Genomic DNA, 16,286 nt, shown 5'->3' with positions numbered 1-16,286 from the left:
CTACAACGTGTAAATGTGTCGTTAGCTTCTGGGTGCGCAGACGTACCTTTTTTTCTACTTCTGGAAAAAACTGGAAAAGCTACAAGTGGCGCCGAGGAATGACAGTCATTGTGGTGACGGCTGCAGTGGTGACTGTACCACCTGTTTTTTCATACACCGCTGAGAAGCCCTGAGTGTTAGACTGGGTGAACTTTGGGTCGCTGGTGCTCGGCGAACGCTAACAGGTATTTAATTTATTATCATAATTATATGTAGAATGAAGTTTAACACATGTAGTTAGCATCTGATTTAAAAATATATATAATTATATAATAACATCCAATATAAGCAGCTATCTTTTATTTATTAAGTAAAAATATGTGTAGTAATTGTTTTCACACACCTCTCAAATCTGTACATTTCTCTGGTACTGATGCTCCCTGTTGCAGGAAGCACTAGTGAGCTCAAATGGGCCAGTGTGTGCTAACCACACAGCTGTGGTTTTGTAGTGTGTTATGGCTTAGTGTTGCATAATTAGTATGTATTGAAGTATAACAGTTAAACTATAAAGGAGAGAACAGTAGCAGTGTACACAGGCTGGAGAACCAGTTAGATAAACATCAGGATGACTGGAATGGCCAGATGCTTTCTTTATCTATTAAACATTTCTGATGCAGGTGTCACAAAACAGTCTTCAGCCTAATGGAGGACTCCGAGCAGCTTTTGGCCGTCAGGTCAGAGGCGAGTCAGCGAAACGGCCGCTGCAGCTTAGATACAAAGACGGTGGAGGATTTCAGATGGAGGCTCAAATACTTCTTCATGAATCCCTGCGAGAAGTACAGAGCCAGGGGTCGGAAACCGTGGAAACTGATGATACAAATATTAAAAATTGCAATCACTACTATCCAGGTAATCCTTTAGTTAAGTGTGAATGTGTACAGAGGTCAGGAGCTACTTGTTTTTTACCTTCGTGACTTTCTGTCTTTCTCCCCCCTGTTTCCAAACAGTTGGTGTCTTTTGGACTGAGTAACGAAATGATGGTGACTTTCAAGGATGAAAATTTGATGACATTCAGGAATCTGTTTCTCAAAGGATACAAGGATCACCGGCACGGAAGCCTTTCCCTTTATACCAAAAGAGATGTGAATGAGCACATTCACTACATTATCAACAGGGTACTGAAACCTTTGTTTAATCATGTGGCATCTTCTATTTAATTCTAATTTTACACCATTAAAACATGTTTTCTGTTTTCTCTTTGTCTGTTTTTTCAGTATACCAATCTCCAAAACCTGACTGTAGGTAATCTTGCATACGAGCTCATTAATGGCGACTACACTCCTCTGACTTTGTGTCAAGTGTTTTATAGAAACAGCACCATCGATCCTGAAAACGACACCTTTGATATTGATCCGCATATTGATAAAGGTACAAAAACATAAAGTAGCTGCAACACTGTTTAGGTCAATGCTTAATATTCTGTGCAAGATATATTTATTGAAACTGATTCATGGCAAGAATGGAAAATAATCACACTGTGCACTTGTGACATGAAAAGAGGAAGCTTGTTCTACTCTTCACGGGGATTTGTGCTTCATCGTTGCTCTGCTAAATAATACAAATTGAAATAACTTCTGAACACATTTTCTCCACCACAGATTGTATTTCCATACACCCTATGCAATCACTGAGCAACAACACTCTGGCAACACATCCCAACTTCTCTTTGGATTTCAGAAGGTGACTAAAGTAAAAATACAGGTTTCATGTCCGATGATAAGAGTGTCGGCTGCTAATATATGTTTGTATGTCCAGGCTGCTATCTGTGAACATCTACCTAACTCTGAAAACCATCAATCTGCAGACTGTGCGGCACCACGAGCTACCAGACTGTTATGATTTCCACATAGTGGTTGGTGACACTATCAGAAAAGTGCCACAATCTCAAAGATATATTTTCTATTAATCTATTATTTTTTAGGAGATTTTACAAGCTGAGTGACGAACCATCCTTTGTTTTTACACAGATCATTTTTGACAATCGTGCACACAGCGGAAAGATAAAGGTTGATATTGAAAATGATGTTAGAATTTATGAATGCAGTGACTGGAACGTGGAAGGCACATGTGAGTAGAATTGATACTGAGAGACACCAGGAAGCAAAATATTTGTAACTGTTAGTGCGTCTAAAGCCAGCAGGGGGCACAGTAACACTTTTCTACTATTCATAATACAGCTGTGTTCGGACTCATAGGCATGAATGTCATGGTCATTTCACGCTTTTAATTATTTCTTTGAACTGTTCTTTTTTCAGGGTCAAATGATTAAAAAGGGAATTGGATACAAAAGGGGTTTTTTTTGGATTTGGTCAAAAGTATAATAAGTGGTGCAGAAGGTTCAACAGTGTCTTTCAACTCAACAAGTCCAAAGTCTGTTAACGTCTTCTTTGTGACTATGGCTGACTAAAACTGGAGCATAAAAAGGATTGGTTTGACAGCCCTCATTGGACTGACTAATACTCAGAACAATGGAAAAGTCCAAGGAATTATAGATTTACAAATGTTATGAAGCTGTTTTGGAGCCATTTCTAAACGAGTGCAGATTCCAGGATCATTAGTTCAAACAGCTGTATGTAGGTAAAGTTGCCACTTTGCCATAGTCTGGAAGGACCCAAACTGTCACCCTCAGATGACAGGAAATTTGTTAGGATGTTCATGAACCACTCAAGCCTGCCATGAACTGAAAACTGCTGGGACGCCAGAGTCACTGTCCAGAGTGAAGTGAATTTTACATCAGCATGTACTGAGAGGTTGACCAAGAAAGAAGCCACTGTTCCCAAATCAACACCTTTAAGAAAAGCCAAATGCATTCTGGAGAAAAGCTTCAGATGTTCAGACGAGATAAAGACTGACCTATTTGACCACAGTGGTGAGGGCTAAGTTTAGAGGAAGAAATGTGAGGCTTTCAAACCCAAGAATCGTGTACATTGTACATTGTACAGAATGGGTGGAATAATAATAAAGGAGAAGCACATCCAAATTCTTCAACTTCACCTTGAATCGACAGGTAGATGGTTGAAACTTGGACACAGTTAGGTGTTTCAAAAGGACAATGATCCCAAACACATCAAACTGGTTTTGGAATAGATAATATAAATGAGAATTACATTTCTCAAATTTGTGGACTATGCTTGAAAGCTGGACCCATGGCATGAAACCAACCAATTCAAATGAACCCTACCAATTCTGCAAATATGGTCAAATATCCAGCCAGAATTACACAAGAAGCTTGTTGATGGCTAACAAAAGCATTTGGTTGAGGTGCAACTCACTGAAGGACATTTAAACAAATATTAGTGGGGGTGTATGTACATGTTTGAGCTGCTATGTCTAACTTTGACCCTATGTGGATTTGAGAAAATCCAAAGTAAATCCAATGTTGTATGCTGTACAATCATTCCACCCTGGAAAACAAACATTTCAGTGAAATAACTAAAACCCCCAAATTACTATGACATTCATGCCCATATTGAGTGTACGTAATCTTTTGACTGCAACTGTACCTGCATGATCCAAGAAATGACAAAGGTTATGTCTCGGTTTTATAGAGACAGAGCCCCAAAAATATTAACACCTGACCTCAAATATTCTAGCTGGGAAGAACGATTATCTCCTCTTGTCGTTTGATTCTGTGGTCATCCTCGCCTGTTTCGCCTCTCTCATCCTCTGCATACGATCTGTCATCCATGGTATCCAGCTCCAGTTTGTAAGTATCACCACAGAAATACTTTTAGCATCTGGCTCAGTTAAGACACTAAACAGCACCCGAAGCAGGCCATAATTATAGCTGATGAGGTCAATCAAGTAATGTTCTCTATACTTTTGGCAAGGGGCTTTACATACTGGTAACATGATGTAGTTTTTAAGAAGAGCACATATAATTTTGTGAAAAACTCTAGAGCCACCTTTCATTTCTTTATATTTTGCTGGGAAAATGGGACATAAGTGCAGAGGTTTATTAGAAAAAAATAAACAATATATATATATTCAATTAGTATATAGTATATATATCCAGCCATATATATATATATATATGTATATATGGCATGACCACCTTTATTCTTCTGTCTATCAAAAGGATTCCAGTCCTTCTGTAATTTGGCATAACACTTCGGAAAGAAAGAAAGAAATTTATTGTAATTATTGTTCAAAATGGAAACAAAAGACGAGGGGTGGCTCAAGATTTTTTCACAGTATTGCATTATAGTATTAGCTAATAGACTAAGTATGTTAAAATGTGCCTGTTACTACTGCCTGTAGTAACATCTCATTAGCTGACTTGTTTGACAGTCTGTTTGTTTGATAAATTTCTCATATGTAGGAGTTCAACATCTTTTTCCATGCCTACTACAATAAAACTGTGTCCTGGTCAGACCGCATGGAGTTTGTGAATGGCTGGTACATGCTCATTATTGTCAGTGACATAATGACCATCACTGGATCAGTGCTGAAAATTGGAATACAAACAAAGGTTTCTTTTTTTTCTCACTTTAGAAATCAGTGAAAGTTTTCTAAATGGTCTGAAATCAGTATGTAAAGGGTTGCAGGATTATCCAATTGATCATTCTCTAATAGTTTTTTTTTTCTTTTGCAGTTCTTAACAAACTATGACGTCTGCAGTATCTTGCTGGGAACAGCCACAATGCTTGTCTGGGTTGGTGTGATTCGTTACCTGAGTTTCTTCAAGAAATACAACGTAAGACTTTCCTAAAAGTACCTAATAAAAAATTACTTTAAACAAATAATGAGCAAATGCATTTCCAGAGGAACTGAAACACCCCTTTTTTGTTTTAGATCTTAATCTTAACCTTGAGGGCGGCATTGCCCAATGTGTTTCGATTCTGCGTCTGTGCAGCCATGATCTACCTCGGGTACTGTTTCTGTGGCTGGATCGTCCTTGGACCTTACCATGACAAAGTATAAACACTTTAATTCATATTACAGTACAAACATTAGGGCGATCTGTTCCGACATAATTTCCAGAAACATGATGGCAGAATGTTAATCATTATTAAAACATTGTTTTACAGTTCAGAACACTGGCTAAAGTGACAGAGTGCCTCTTCTCTCTCCTCAATGGTGATGATATGTTTTCCACCTTTCTGAGGATGAGAGACAAAACCTACATGGTGTGGCTCTTCAGCAGACTCTACCTCTATTCCTTCATCTCAATCTTCATCTACATGGTGCTCAGTCTGTTCATTGCTCTTATCAATGACACGTACGAAACCATCAAGGTCAGTCCGAGTCACCTTGATATTTGATATCTTGCAGGGATGTAATTTATAGTTGAATTTGAGCATATTTTATTTATTTATTTATTTATTTATTTTTATAATGGTTCTTTTTCCAGCATCATCAGAAGGACAAGGAGCCAGTGTCCCAGCTTCAGGCCTTCATTGCAGAGTGCATAGATCAGCCCGAGTCTGGACGATACCAGATTACTGACGAGTCGACCTGCTGCATGTTTTCACGTGGCTGCTTTGGATAACAGGGTGTAGTGTCATCATTTTGCCAAGTGTGAGCAAAGAGTTGCCCTCATGTGACTGCAAAATGCCCCACAGGGTCCTGAGAGTCTGTATAGAGCCTTTGTTAACACTATTGGGTGATAGTGATGGAATATCTTCCAACTTAAACAGATGTACTTTTACTTGAGTTTTGACTGTTTTAGAACTAGTAAATTAGCAAAGTTCCTATGTTAAGGACATGCTGGTATAATATGGCCACATTATAAACCAATGTAACAGCAATATCAATCATTGCCGTATAAATATGTCAAACAATATTCTCTTCTTGCCAGTGTTGCATTCAAACATGGAGGGCAGATGTCTCAGACATTAGTGAGGAAAAACACTGAGAAGAACTTCCTCCTGGCTACACAACAATGATGTAACTTGGCAATCTTCTATATACAAGCACTTAAGGAGAAAATTTAAACATCTTTCTATTTTCATAATCATTTATCCAACTTGGAGTCTTCCTACATTGGTTGAACAGTGGGGTTCACCCTGGACAGGTCGCTAGTCCATCACAGGGTCAACACAGAGAGAAAAATAATCATTCACACTCACATTAATACATATGGCCAATTTAGAATCACCATTAGCCAAACAAGCACATCTTTGGACTGTGGGAGTAAACTGGAGCACTTGGAAGAAATCCACACAGGGAGAACATGCAAAGTCCACCAGGGGGTACAAACCCAGAACCTTCTCACTGTGAGGAAACCATGCTAAAAGATACAACTCTCAAATAAACTTCACAACTTGAATGCAAAGTAAAGTGAAAGTGAATTTCCTGAAACGTAATTGCTTTTCATCTCTCTATTTTGTGCTGAGCACAGTTTTTTTTTTGTCAGCAATACAGAAGCATATCCTATGACCTGCATAAATTACTTTGTATATTTTTGTTATACTTGTATTTTTTCTTTTGCACAACATGTGAAATTGAGCACCTTATTTGGATAATAAAGTTTGAATTTCAGTACTGAGAGCTACTTAGGATCAGTCATGTCCCTTCTGGATATATTTCAGTGCACCTTTAGCCATAACAGTGGCACCTATTGTAAATTTAATCTGACTTTTTCCTCACAAACATAGCACAGAAACAGCTCTTATAAAGTCATCAGTGACCTTAAGATCAGCAGATCTTAGTTCTGTTTGATCTCACTGCTGCCTTCAACACTGGTGATCAGGACATTTTAACTCAAAGACTTTATGATCCAGTTGATTTAAAAGGTCCAATTCTTGATTGGGTCTCATCGTATTGTACTCAAAGGCTAGAGGTTTTTTTGTTTCAATTATTTGATTTAGATCTGCATAAATGAACATTCCATCAGGAGTTCCTCAAAGGTCTGTCCTTGGCCCATTACTCTTTAACCTTTACATGCTCCTGCTTGGTATTACCATAAAGAATAATAATATATCCTATCATACTTATGCAAATGATACACCAATGTGCCTACCTTGTTCCTCTGATGATTTAACCCCTGTACACAACCTAATAAGCTTCTCTGATGACATTAACTACCGGATGTCTACAAACCTTTTGAACAGAGCTGAACAGAGACAAGACAGAAATATTTGTTGTTGGTCCAGAAAGTCAGAGACAGAATTTTTTTTTTTTTTTTACACTAATCATCTCTTTCGTGAGTAAGTTGAGAATCTTTGCATTATTTTGGATAATGATCTTAGTTTTGATAATCATATTAATAAGGTTATCAGAAGTGCTTTCTGTCACATATCAAAAGTTAGAAAATTCTCAAACTGGCTCAGGGAAATTGGTCCTTATAGTCAAATCAAGAAGTTATCCAATTTATCAGTTGTACGGTTTCAGCTCGCCCAGAATGCAACAGTTAGAGTCCTTATGCATACACAGAAATTTGAACATATACTCCACTATTGAAGTCACTACACTGGCTCTCGGTTCAACACAGAATTTCCTTTAAAATCCCCTTTATGAACTAAACCTTCTGTTAGTTCATAAAGCTCTCAATGGTTTGGCCTCCGGGACATCTCAGACTTGTTTAACCCAATCAGACCTCGCAGGACATCAGCTGTTGCCCTGTTCTTTGGGAGGAGCTGAGTGCTGACCTGAAGTGAATTACCTCTGTCACTCGCATTTTACTTTTTTGTAAAGTTTTACTGTCTTGTTTTCATTGTCTTGAGGCATTATCCTCTATTTCAAGCACACTGAGTCTATGTGTAATGACAATTAATTTGGCAGCTCTATATAAATAAAGCTGTCAAAACAGGCTTTATGTGTAGTAATACCTCCTACAGCCACAGGGGGCGCGGCAGTGACATTTATGACACCTGACTGTGGCACCTGACGGCATTTCTCATTTGCATAATGTACACCCAATGCACGGCCCTCATACTGGTTGCCTAACAACGGTGCCACCAATAACGATGCAGTTTGATTGGACGACAGCAGAGGAATAGACTTCAAAAAAAAAATACAAACGCCGCAGCAGCCAGAGTCTGTCCATTAACCTGTGGAGGTATTTGCAGGGCTGTGTAGGGAGTTTTCATACTTATTGCCGCTGTTGACAGAATGTTGACCGGAGTCTACACTAGAGTTGGAGGTGTTTTCGGGGAAGGAGTGTATTAACCGTGCCAGCACCAGCACGGAGCTAAACTGTGGGATTTAGTTGACCTGTTTCACGCCCTTGAGTGAGTATCTTTGTTGTGTTGTCATGTTAGCATAGCTATTATCCTGTTGGCTAACTAATATCACGGGGGAGAAACACGGCAGATGTGAACGTTATTTATGCTAAGCAGCGTTAAGCTTCTAAGGTATTTCTCTATAGCTATGTAGAGGTCTAGCAAACGACACAGCAAAGTAAGCAAGCATGTTTGCTCGATTACGTACGTTAAGCAGCTCCTGACGTTAAGCATCGAGTGTGTCACGTCGAAGCACGTCTGACTTTATCGCCTCCTCAGTGTGTGTATTTCTAGATAAAAGCTGTGTAAGCTCTCTGCTTCATTAGATAAACTGGGAAGAGTTGGCTTGTGAGGCAGCAGGCATTTCCCATGATTGGTGGTTGCGTCCAACCGTTTTAACACCACCCAGCTTTTTACAGTGCGCCGTTTTTTCCTTTTATTCATTAACACAATGAACCTGTACCTGAATGCAAGTCACGGCGGCGAGGCTGTGGGAGTGGCCCCTGTAGTTTAGTGTGTGGTTCAGCCTGTTTCACCGAGCATGTCAGTGATTAAAGTTAAAAAACAAACAAGTAGAACAAATGAGTCTGTCAGATTTACTGTCTGTAATGGATTCTCTTATTTTTATCTCTGTAATCCTTTGGTTTGAGGCTCAGATCATCTTACAGCCCAGCAGTTTGGATGCCAGTAACCAATAGGAGCACCCTCCAAAAACCCATTTGAATCCCCCTCCAAACCGGCACACATCTGACAGTTAATCCTGTGTGGATGAAGCTTCGGCTCAGATTATCTGTTGCTGGTCTGTCTCATGGCTTGATGCTCTGTTCCAGTGCTGTCCTCTGATCCACAACCCCCGGCTGCTTAATCCATCTCCCTGGTGACAACTTATGACCTCGTGTCCTCGTGTCCTGATGTGTTGGTGATATGGGAGAGTGGTGGACAACTGAGGCATCGATGGGTAACTTTTTGTGTGTGTGTGTGTGTGTGTGTTAAAACGATGCATTTGATAGAGCACTTCAAGAATAGCAAGTCCCATTAGCTTTGCTAGAGATGACCCACATTTTTGTTCTCATTTCTCATCTGCAACCTATTTCAAGCCTCTCAGTAGAGGAAGAGAGCAGTAGATGTAATGTATCCACTGTTTCAACATTTTTCCCTTTCTTTGTTCTCTGTTTACAGAAAACTGTGAGATATCCAGCATATCACATGTTACGATGTCACCCTCGAGACAGAACAACTTTGTGTCATCGTACTTGTTTCCCTTGGCCAAAAGCTCCTACAGTGTAATAAGTGCCTTTTGCACAGAGGATAACGTTCTTCAGTGCATTTCATACATCAATCAGGTATGGATGGCCCTAGGTTTATTATTATTATTATTATTATTATTATTATTATTATTATTATTATTATTATAGTTGTTGTTAGTATTATTATTATTATTATCATTATTATTATTATTATTATTATTATTATTATTATTATCATCATTATTGATTGTTATTATTACTACTTGAAGTGTTCGGTTTATATACAAACTTTTTATTGTCTCCAGAAAGATAACCCCTAGACAAGGACATACTTTTAATTTCCATCCGCCCACAGGAGCTCGCCTCACTGGGCCTCTGCTCTACGTATATTGAGGCCACCTCACCAGAGGGGACTGGCCTGAATGCAGTGCCGGCTCTGAATGCCATTTATGAGCTGCTACAGATTCACAGACGAACTATGAGCACTGTAGAAGCGCTTGAGAAAGAGCAGCTAAAGAAATCCAGCACCATGGAGCTTATGCAGACGAGCAATACCAGACTCAAGGCATGTATAACGGCTGATCTTTCTTTTAATGTACTTCCAAGAGAGAAAGTGTGTCTCTTTCGTTTCTCTGTGGAGCCAACATTTTATTTCTTCGGGCTATAGTCTGCATACAGATGTCTTGGAGTAAAGGTGAAGTAATGCATTGTCAAATTTTGTCACCTCTTAGAGATATGAAAACATGGTAGTGTGTGTGTATACACTGTGAATATCCCCACTGAACATTGTCAGTCAAACAAAGACAGACCTTTTAGAGCTGTGTGCTGGGAGGTCTTGACGTGCTTTCTGTCACTTTGATGGTATCTGGTTGCGATGGATAGTCCCTTTTTTTTTCTTTTCTTTTTTTTTTTTTTCTAAACATGCTGCTAGAAAAAATAAAGGTCATTTGATTCACATAGAATTGTATTTGATTATTATTTATTTATAGTGTATTTTTAGTTTATTGGATTATTTAATTTGATTTATAGAATTCTTCAGACAGCACATAACAGTTTTAAGAGTGATCTACCATGTGTTTCCTTCCAGGATCAGTTGGAACTGTCCATAAGGGAGAAATCTGGTCTACATGAAATGGAGAGGCAGCTGCAACTGAAAATTAAGACTTTGCAGAGCTGCTTAAAAACAGAAAAGGATGAGGTAAAGCTACTCCTCACACTGTGGTTGTGTTTACTAATACTAGTTATTTCACGATGCACAAACCTGACAGCTTGTAAATGATCAATTATTCTGGACAGGTCCAGAAGCTCCAGAGTATCATTGCTAGCCGTGCCTCTCAGTACAGTCATGATGCCAAAAGAAAAGAGAGAGAAGCTGCAAAACTCAAAGAGCGCCTCAGCCAGCTGCTCGTTGACAGAAAGGATAAGAAACTAGGTAAATGCGCTTAATTTAAACAAAAAATGATTTGCATAATTTTGTGTCAGTTCTGTTGGATTTTCTCTTTTTCCCCAAATAGCTATCGATGTACTGAATTGCTTGGGACGGTCAGATGGGAAAAGGGGTCACTGGAAGACTGCAAAAGCGACAGCCAGGTATATTGATAGTGAAATTCTTTTAACCATGGAAATTGAAAAATGTGTAATATTATTTACATAAACTGATCTGTCATTGATTTCTGCAGCCACGAGGGTGAGATGTACAAGTCTTTGCTCAGTGACTACGAGGCAAGTCAGAAGTCTTTGATGCTGGAGAACGCTGAGCTGAAGAAAGTCCTCCAGCAGATGAAGAAGGAGATGATTCATATCCTGAGTCCATGCAGTTCTTCTGGCAGAGGAGCCACTGCTGATGACAGCCAGGAGCAGGTATTTGAGAGACACACACACACACACACACACACACACACACACACACACACACACACACACACACACACACACACACACACGCATACCCACACCTCTGGTAGATGGGTTTGAAAAGCTAGGATTGATGGTTCTCTTATGGGCAGGAAACCATCCAGATGGCGAATCATGAACTTCATATGTACATTAACGTGTCAGGGGAAAAAAATATCAGAGGATATTTTAGATTGTTTGGTACTGGCTATAATATTTATCCTTGCAAGGTGTCACAGGAATGTGATGGTATCTATTCACAACTTTTACAGGCCTACTTTATGAATAAAAGTCTTACTATAAAACTATAAATTTATTTAATCACTAACCCAGTAAATTGTTTTGTTTTGTGTTGGGTTGTTTTGTTTTTGGGGGGGGGGTTTACCCATAGACAGCATGCACTAAAATTACCAGGTTATGTTTAAATCATTTTGGACTTTGCTTTTTGGACAATAAACCAAAACATAAAAGAAGAATAGGGCTTTTATTGCTGTTACAAAACTCAGGTGTACCTATGCCTCCAACAAGGGGGGTATAAGAGCTGGGTCTTGTTTCCTCAGCAGTAGGTTTAATTCAAATTTGTTGTACATTACTTTAGATCATTAGAGGTGGGAATCGCCACACCCCACAATACGATATTATCACAATATTATTGTGATTTTTTTTTTTTTTTTTTTTTGTTTGTTTGTTTGTTTTTTTAAAACACTATGCTGTATGTTGCTATGAGTCTGCAATTGCATAGGGTCAAGTTGGTAATCACATGCAATATGTTCCTGATGATACAGCAACTAACTGATAAATGATCAAAAATGTCACATCTGTTGATGTCTATAGAAAGTCACATTTATCAGAAATTCATATTTAACTGTTACATTTCCATTGGCAGCTGGTTGAGTCGAACCCCCTCGAGTTGTGCTCACTGACAAAGTCTCATTCATATTGATGAAAACATGGTAGCAGTTAGTCTGCACTTATAAATTAGACGGCATTTATTTGAAACCTTCAAATAAATGCCGTCTCTCCTAGAGTGATTTCAGTCAATCAAGTCAGACTGCAACTGTTTGTAGAAAGGTTACCTCGTATAAGGTGAGATGAGCCCCCTTATTCATAGCATTTTCATTTATTTAAAATGTCGATATTTGGTGTCACTGTATCGATACAATATCGCCATAGAAAATTTATACGTACCTGCATACGTACGCACATACGGCAGTGACAAGAATCCCTGAGAGTATCTGGGCAACAACAAAGAATGAGACGCCACCTTGTGGTGTTACTTGGTGTTGAAGTTGAATATGTAGCAAAGCAAACCAATACATTGTCTTACGCAACCTTGCCAAATGGACTCAGCCAAGACACCAATAGATCATACCTGTAAGCGAAAGTGGTACAATGCTTTAGTCTTGTTACCATATTAAATTGTTGCTTTTGTTTGTTTTTTGCATATAGATATTTTCAAAATGCAAAGAGCACTAAAACTGGTCCATAAATGTTTACCAGAGTATTAGAAATGACATGTCTGAAGTTCAAATCTCCTGATTTCCTCCTTTTAAGCCCACTATATTATTTTGGCTGTTTTGCAGCATCATGATTCGGATGGGGAGGAGAAGATGGGAGACACCAGCAGAGAAACTCTGGATCAGTCCTGTGAGCATGCCAGGGAGCAGCTAACAAACAGCATCCGTCAGCAGTGGAGGAAACTGAGGAACCATGTGGAGAAATTAGACAGCCAAGGTAGATTCGGCGTAGACACAATGGCACAACTTTTAACATTTTTCATCTGTAAAACTTTTCCTTTGTAGCTGAATGTGTCATGCCTGGAAAGAAACCAGAATTATCAGCTTATCCATTTGGTTTTTGTTTGCCAAGTCTCTCAAGTGCAGAATCAGCTGGAGTCTAATAAAGAGATGATACCTCTGGAAACCCACGAGGATGAGATGGAGAGGATGAGGTGTGAAGTCCAGCAGTGCAAAGAGTTCATTCATGCACAACAGCAGTTACTTCAGGTCAGCATCTGATGAGAGGTAGTCAGTGTGTTAACAAAGGGGAGGACGTGTGTGTGTGTGTGTGCACGGGTTCTTACTATCTTTGTGGGGACCAAAATCCAGGTCCCCACGGGGTTGAAGGCATTTTTTCAAATCTCAAAATGTGGTTTTACTGTCAGGGTTACAATTGGGTTATGGTTATGGTTAGGGTAAGGGTTAGGGTTACACATTCATTTTTGATGGTTTGGGTAAGGGCCTAGGGAAAGCATTATGTCAATGGGATGTCCCCACAAGGATGTTTCTGGCCTGTTAATCAGTATCAAAAATGATTTGGGAACATTAAGAAATGATGCCGTATCAAAGGAATAACCACTTCTGCTGTTGCAGCAACAACTCAACACCTCGTTTGACGATGAGACTGCCGCTCTTCTTAATGACTGCTACACACTGGAGGAGAAGGAGCGTCTCAAAGAGGAATGGAAGCTCTTTGAAGAACAAAAGAGAAACTTCGAGAGGGAGAGAAAGAACTTCACCGAGGCTGCTATTCGTCTGGGCCGAGAGGTACTGAAGGCTTCTGATTTGGTCCCGTAGTTAAATTGAGCACACATTGTGATGGTGGTGGTGCATTTATTTCTTTGGAATCTTTTTTTCATTTCGACAGAAAAAGGCCTTCGAAGAGGATCGTGCTTCATGGCTCAAGAATCAGTTTTTGAATATGACTCCCTTTACAGACCGAAGGAGATGCTCCTCATCAGATGGTCACAGTGCCTTGTCAGTTAGTAAGTTGGTGCAATTTAAATTAAGGTGCTTTCTGGAGTGGGCGGTTGAATGACGTAGCCTCTTAGTGGTTAAATGTTTTACTTACTAACATGGCTAAATTTGGGCACAATTGCAACCCCAATTCTGAAAAAGTTGGGATGCTGTGTAAATGCAATGAATTTATTTATTTATTTTTTTAATTCCAGATTTTTATTCAGGGTAGAAACAACAACATAGAAAGCATCAAACGTTTTAAAATGGACAATTGTAAGAAAAATATTCACTCATTTTGAATTCGATGCCATTAACTCATCTCAAAAGTTCGGACAGGGCCATGTTTACCACTGAGTAGCATCCCCTCTTCTTTTTATCAATCGTCCATAAAATCTTACGAGAGAACAGTTTTCCACTTTGCCACAGTCCATTTAAAAGCGTTTTCATCCATAGAAGATGTCAGCATTTCTGGATCATGTGCAGATATGGTCTCTTCTTTACATGATGGAGCTTCCACCTGTATTTGTGGGCGGCACAGCAAACTGAGAGATTTCTGGAAGTTTTCCTGAGCCCATGCAGTGACTTCCATGACAGAATCATATCTGATTTTCATGCAGTGCTGCCTGAGAACCCAAAGATCAGACATCCAGTGTTTTCAGTCGTGTCCCTAGCACACAGATTTCCCCAGATTCCTCCGCTCTTTTCAATCTCATTTACTGTAGATGATGACATATTCATGGTCTTTGCAGTGTTATTTTAAGGAACACTATTCTGAATTTTGTGAACCCATTTCCATCTTTCCTTCCTAGAAACTCAGCCTCTCTAAGATGCACTTTTTCTCTTTTTTTTTCTTTTTTAAATGCACTCCATAATATTTCTGTTACTAACTAACCAATTTACTTGCGAAATGTTCCACCAGCTGTTCTTTAGTACCACCTACTTTTCCAACCTGTCATGGCCTCTGTCTGAGCTATGAAAAGTGTCACTCCCATCAAATTTAAAATGAACCCTCTCAGTTTAAACACTGGATCTGTTTCCTATGTTCTATTGTGAATACAATTTATGAGCTATCCAAATCATTGCACAGTTTTATGTGCATTTTACACAGCTCCACAATATCACATCGTCAAGTTAGTCTTGTTTATTCAGTACCATCTGCTTGGGGACATCAGTGTGAAAACTACAAAAACTTGGTGTAAGAGAAAGACTAACAAATAATCATTTTCTAATACTGGATATGAACACCTTATGCATTACCAGAAAACTGTTGTCCTTAAAACATGGTCTGTATTGCAGGAAGTGAGCCAGAGATCAGGATGTCTTCAGTGAAAGCTCAGCTGGCCAAATCATCTACCTACACGACGTTCTCCACTCCCAGATCTTCACAAAGTGGTGCTGTGCCATCAACTCCTGAACTTTACCGGACACTCCGCTTAATACCAGAAAGCAGGTATTAGTGAGTTACTAGATAACTGTTTTCAGGGATGGCATTTCATTCATGCAGTGAAATGCTCTGCAGGATATTACATTTGAATGTCTTAACAAGAGATGCATGAATCAGTGAGGATAAGACTTACTTAGTGTATATATTTTTCTCTTTTTAGTTCCTCCAGACATTCAAATCGAGGGCTCTGGCAAGAGTGTAGCACCATTGAAGATGGAGATAATCAGGTCAAGGCAAAACACAGAGGTCGATGCAGTGACTTGAGTATTTTCTCTATGGGTGAAGATGAGAACAGCCTCAGTTAAAGAACTTTAAAGAAGTGCCTCTTTTTGTTTTTTGTTTTTTATCTCTGCAACAAACTTTAGTTTAGTTTAAATCTGTGGCTGAAATCCATCAGCTCTGAACAATCATTTTTCAATGGATGTCCACAGACAATTCACCAAAGCTTGATCACACAAGAAAGCACTTTAAGTCTGCCATAGCTCATTTCTTTACTGACAATTCAGATTTTAAGCTGTATTTCAAGAAAGGGTACCAAGCAATGATAGGTGTTGTAGGTGTCAGGTGTTGTAGCCAGAAATTATTTTCTACCTGTTGATTGTACTGAAATTACCTTTTATGTTTACATAATCTATAAGTATAAATTATGACTTGAAGTATGTATTGCATTAACATTAGATCGATTAGATCTGCTCTCAAGAAGTAATAACAATAAAGATTGTTTTAATATTAATATAATGAAATGTTTCCCTTTCATTTG

At 39.0% G+C, this 16,286-nt stretch overlaps 2 protein-coding genes across 4 annotated transcripts; both read left to right on the top strand.

Annotated features, from left to right (window-relative positions):
• The first annotated feature begins 107 nt into the window (after window positions 1–107).
• Window positions 108–5,824, top strand: mcoln3a (mucolipin TRP cation channel 3a). Its single transcript, XM_019348219.2, has 13 exons — window positions 108–224; window positions 657–888; window positions 987–1,154; window positions 1,254–1,407; window positions 1,638–1,719; window positions 1,795–1,891; window positions 2,007–2,106; window positions 3,633–3,745; window positions 4,361–4,510; window positions 4,634–4,735; window positions 4,834–4,956; window positions 5,070–5,276; window positions 5,393–5,824. Exons 2-13 carry the CDS (start codon window positions 682–684, stop codon window positions 5,528–5,530), a joined length of 1,641 nt encoding a protein of 546 aa, XP_019203764.1. The 5' UTR covers window positions 108–224; window positions 657–681; the 3' UTR covers window positions 5,531–5,824.
• A 2,136-nt stretch (window positions 5,825–7,960) lies between these two features.
• Window positions 7,961–16,259, top strand: ssx2ipa (synovial sarcoma, X breakpoint 2 interacting protein a). Of its 3 annotated transcripts, none has more exons than XM_025900384.1 (14): window positions 7,961–8,208; window positions 9,017–9,162; window positions 9,384–9,547; window positions 9,807–10,016; window positions 10,539–10,649; window positions 10,748–10,883; window positions 10,966–11,041; window positions 11,131–11,311; window positions 12,928–13,078; window positions 13,214–13,350; window positions 13,717–13,890; window positions 13,991–14,108; window positions 15,379–15,532; window positions 15,687–16,259. In XM_025900384.1, the coding sequence occupies exons 2-14, from the start codon at window positions 9,129–9,131 to the stop codon at window positions 15,829–15,831; spliced, it is 1,791 nt and encodes a 596-aa protein (XP_025756169.1). In that variant the 5' UTR covers window positions 7,961–8,208; window positions 9,017–9,128; the 3' UTR covers window positions 15,832–16,259. The 3 variants fall into 3 exon arrangements, with proteins under 3 accessions (XP_025756169.1, XP_005476525.1, XP_019203763.1); XM_005476468.3 differs by having other exon boundaries at window positions 7,961–8,213; window positions 9,035–9,162; XM_019348218.2 differs by lacking the exons at window positions 7,961–8,208; window positions 9,017–9,162 and having other exon boundaries at window positions 9,409–9,547; window positions 9,757–10,016.
• Window positions 16,260–16,286: the final 27 nt, after the last annotated feature.

Source organism: Oreochromis niloticus, linkage group LG18, assembly GCF_001858045.2.
Source record: "Oreochromis niloticus isolate F11D_XX linkage group LG18, O_niloticus_UMD_NMBU, whole genome shotgun sequence".
NCBI classification, from domain to species: domain Eukaryota; kingdom Metazoa; phylum Chordata; class Actinopteri; order Cichliformes; family Cichlidae; genus Oreochromis; species Oreochromis niloticus.
This window is presented reverse-complemented; position numbering and strand designations above follow the sequence as displayed.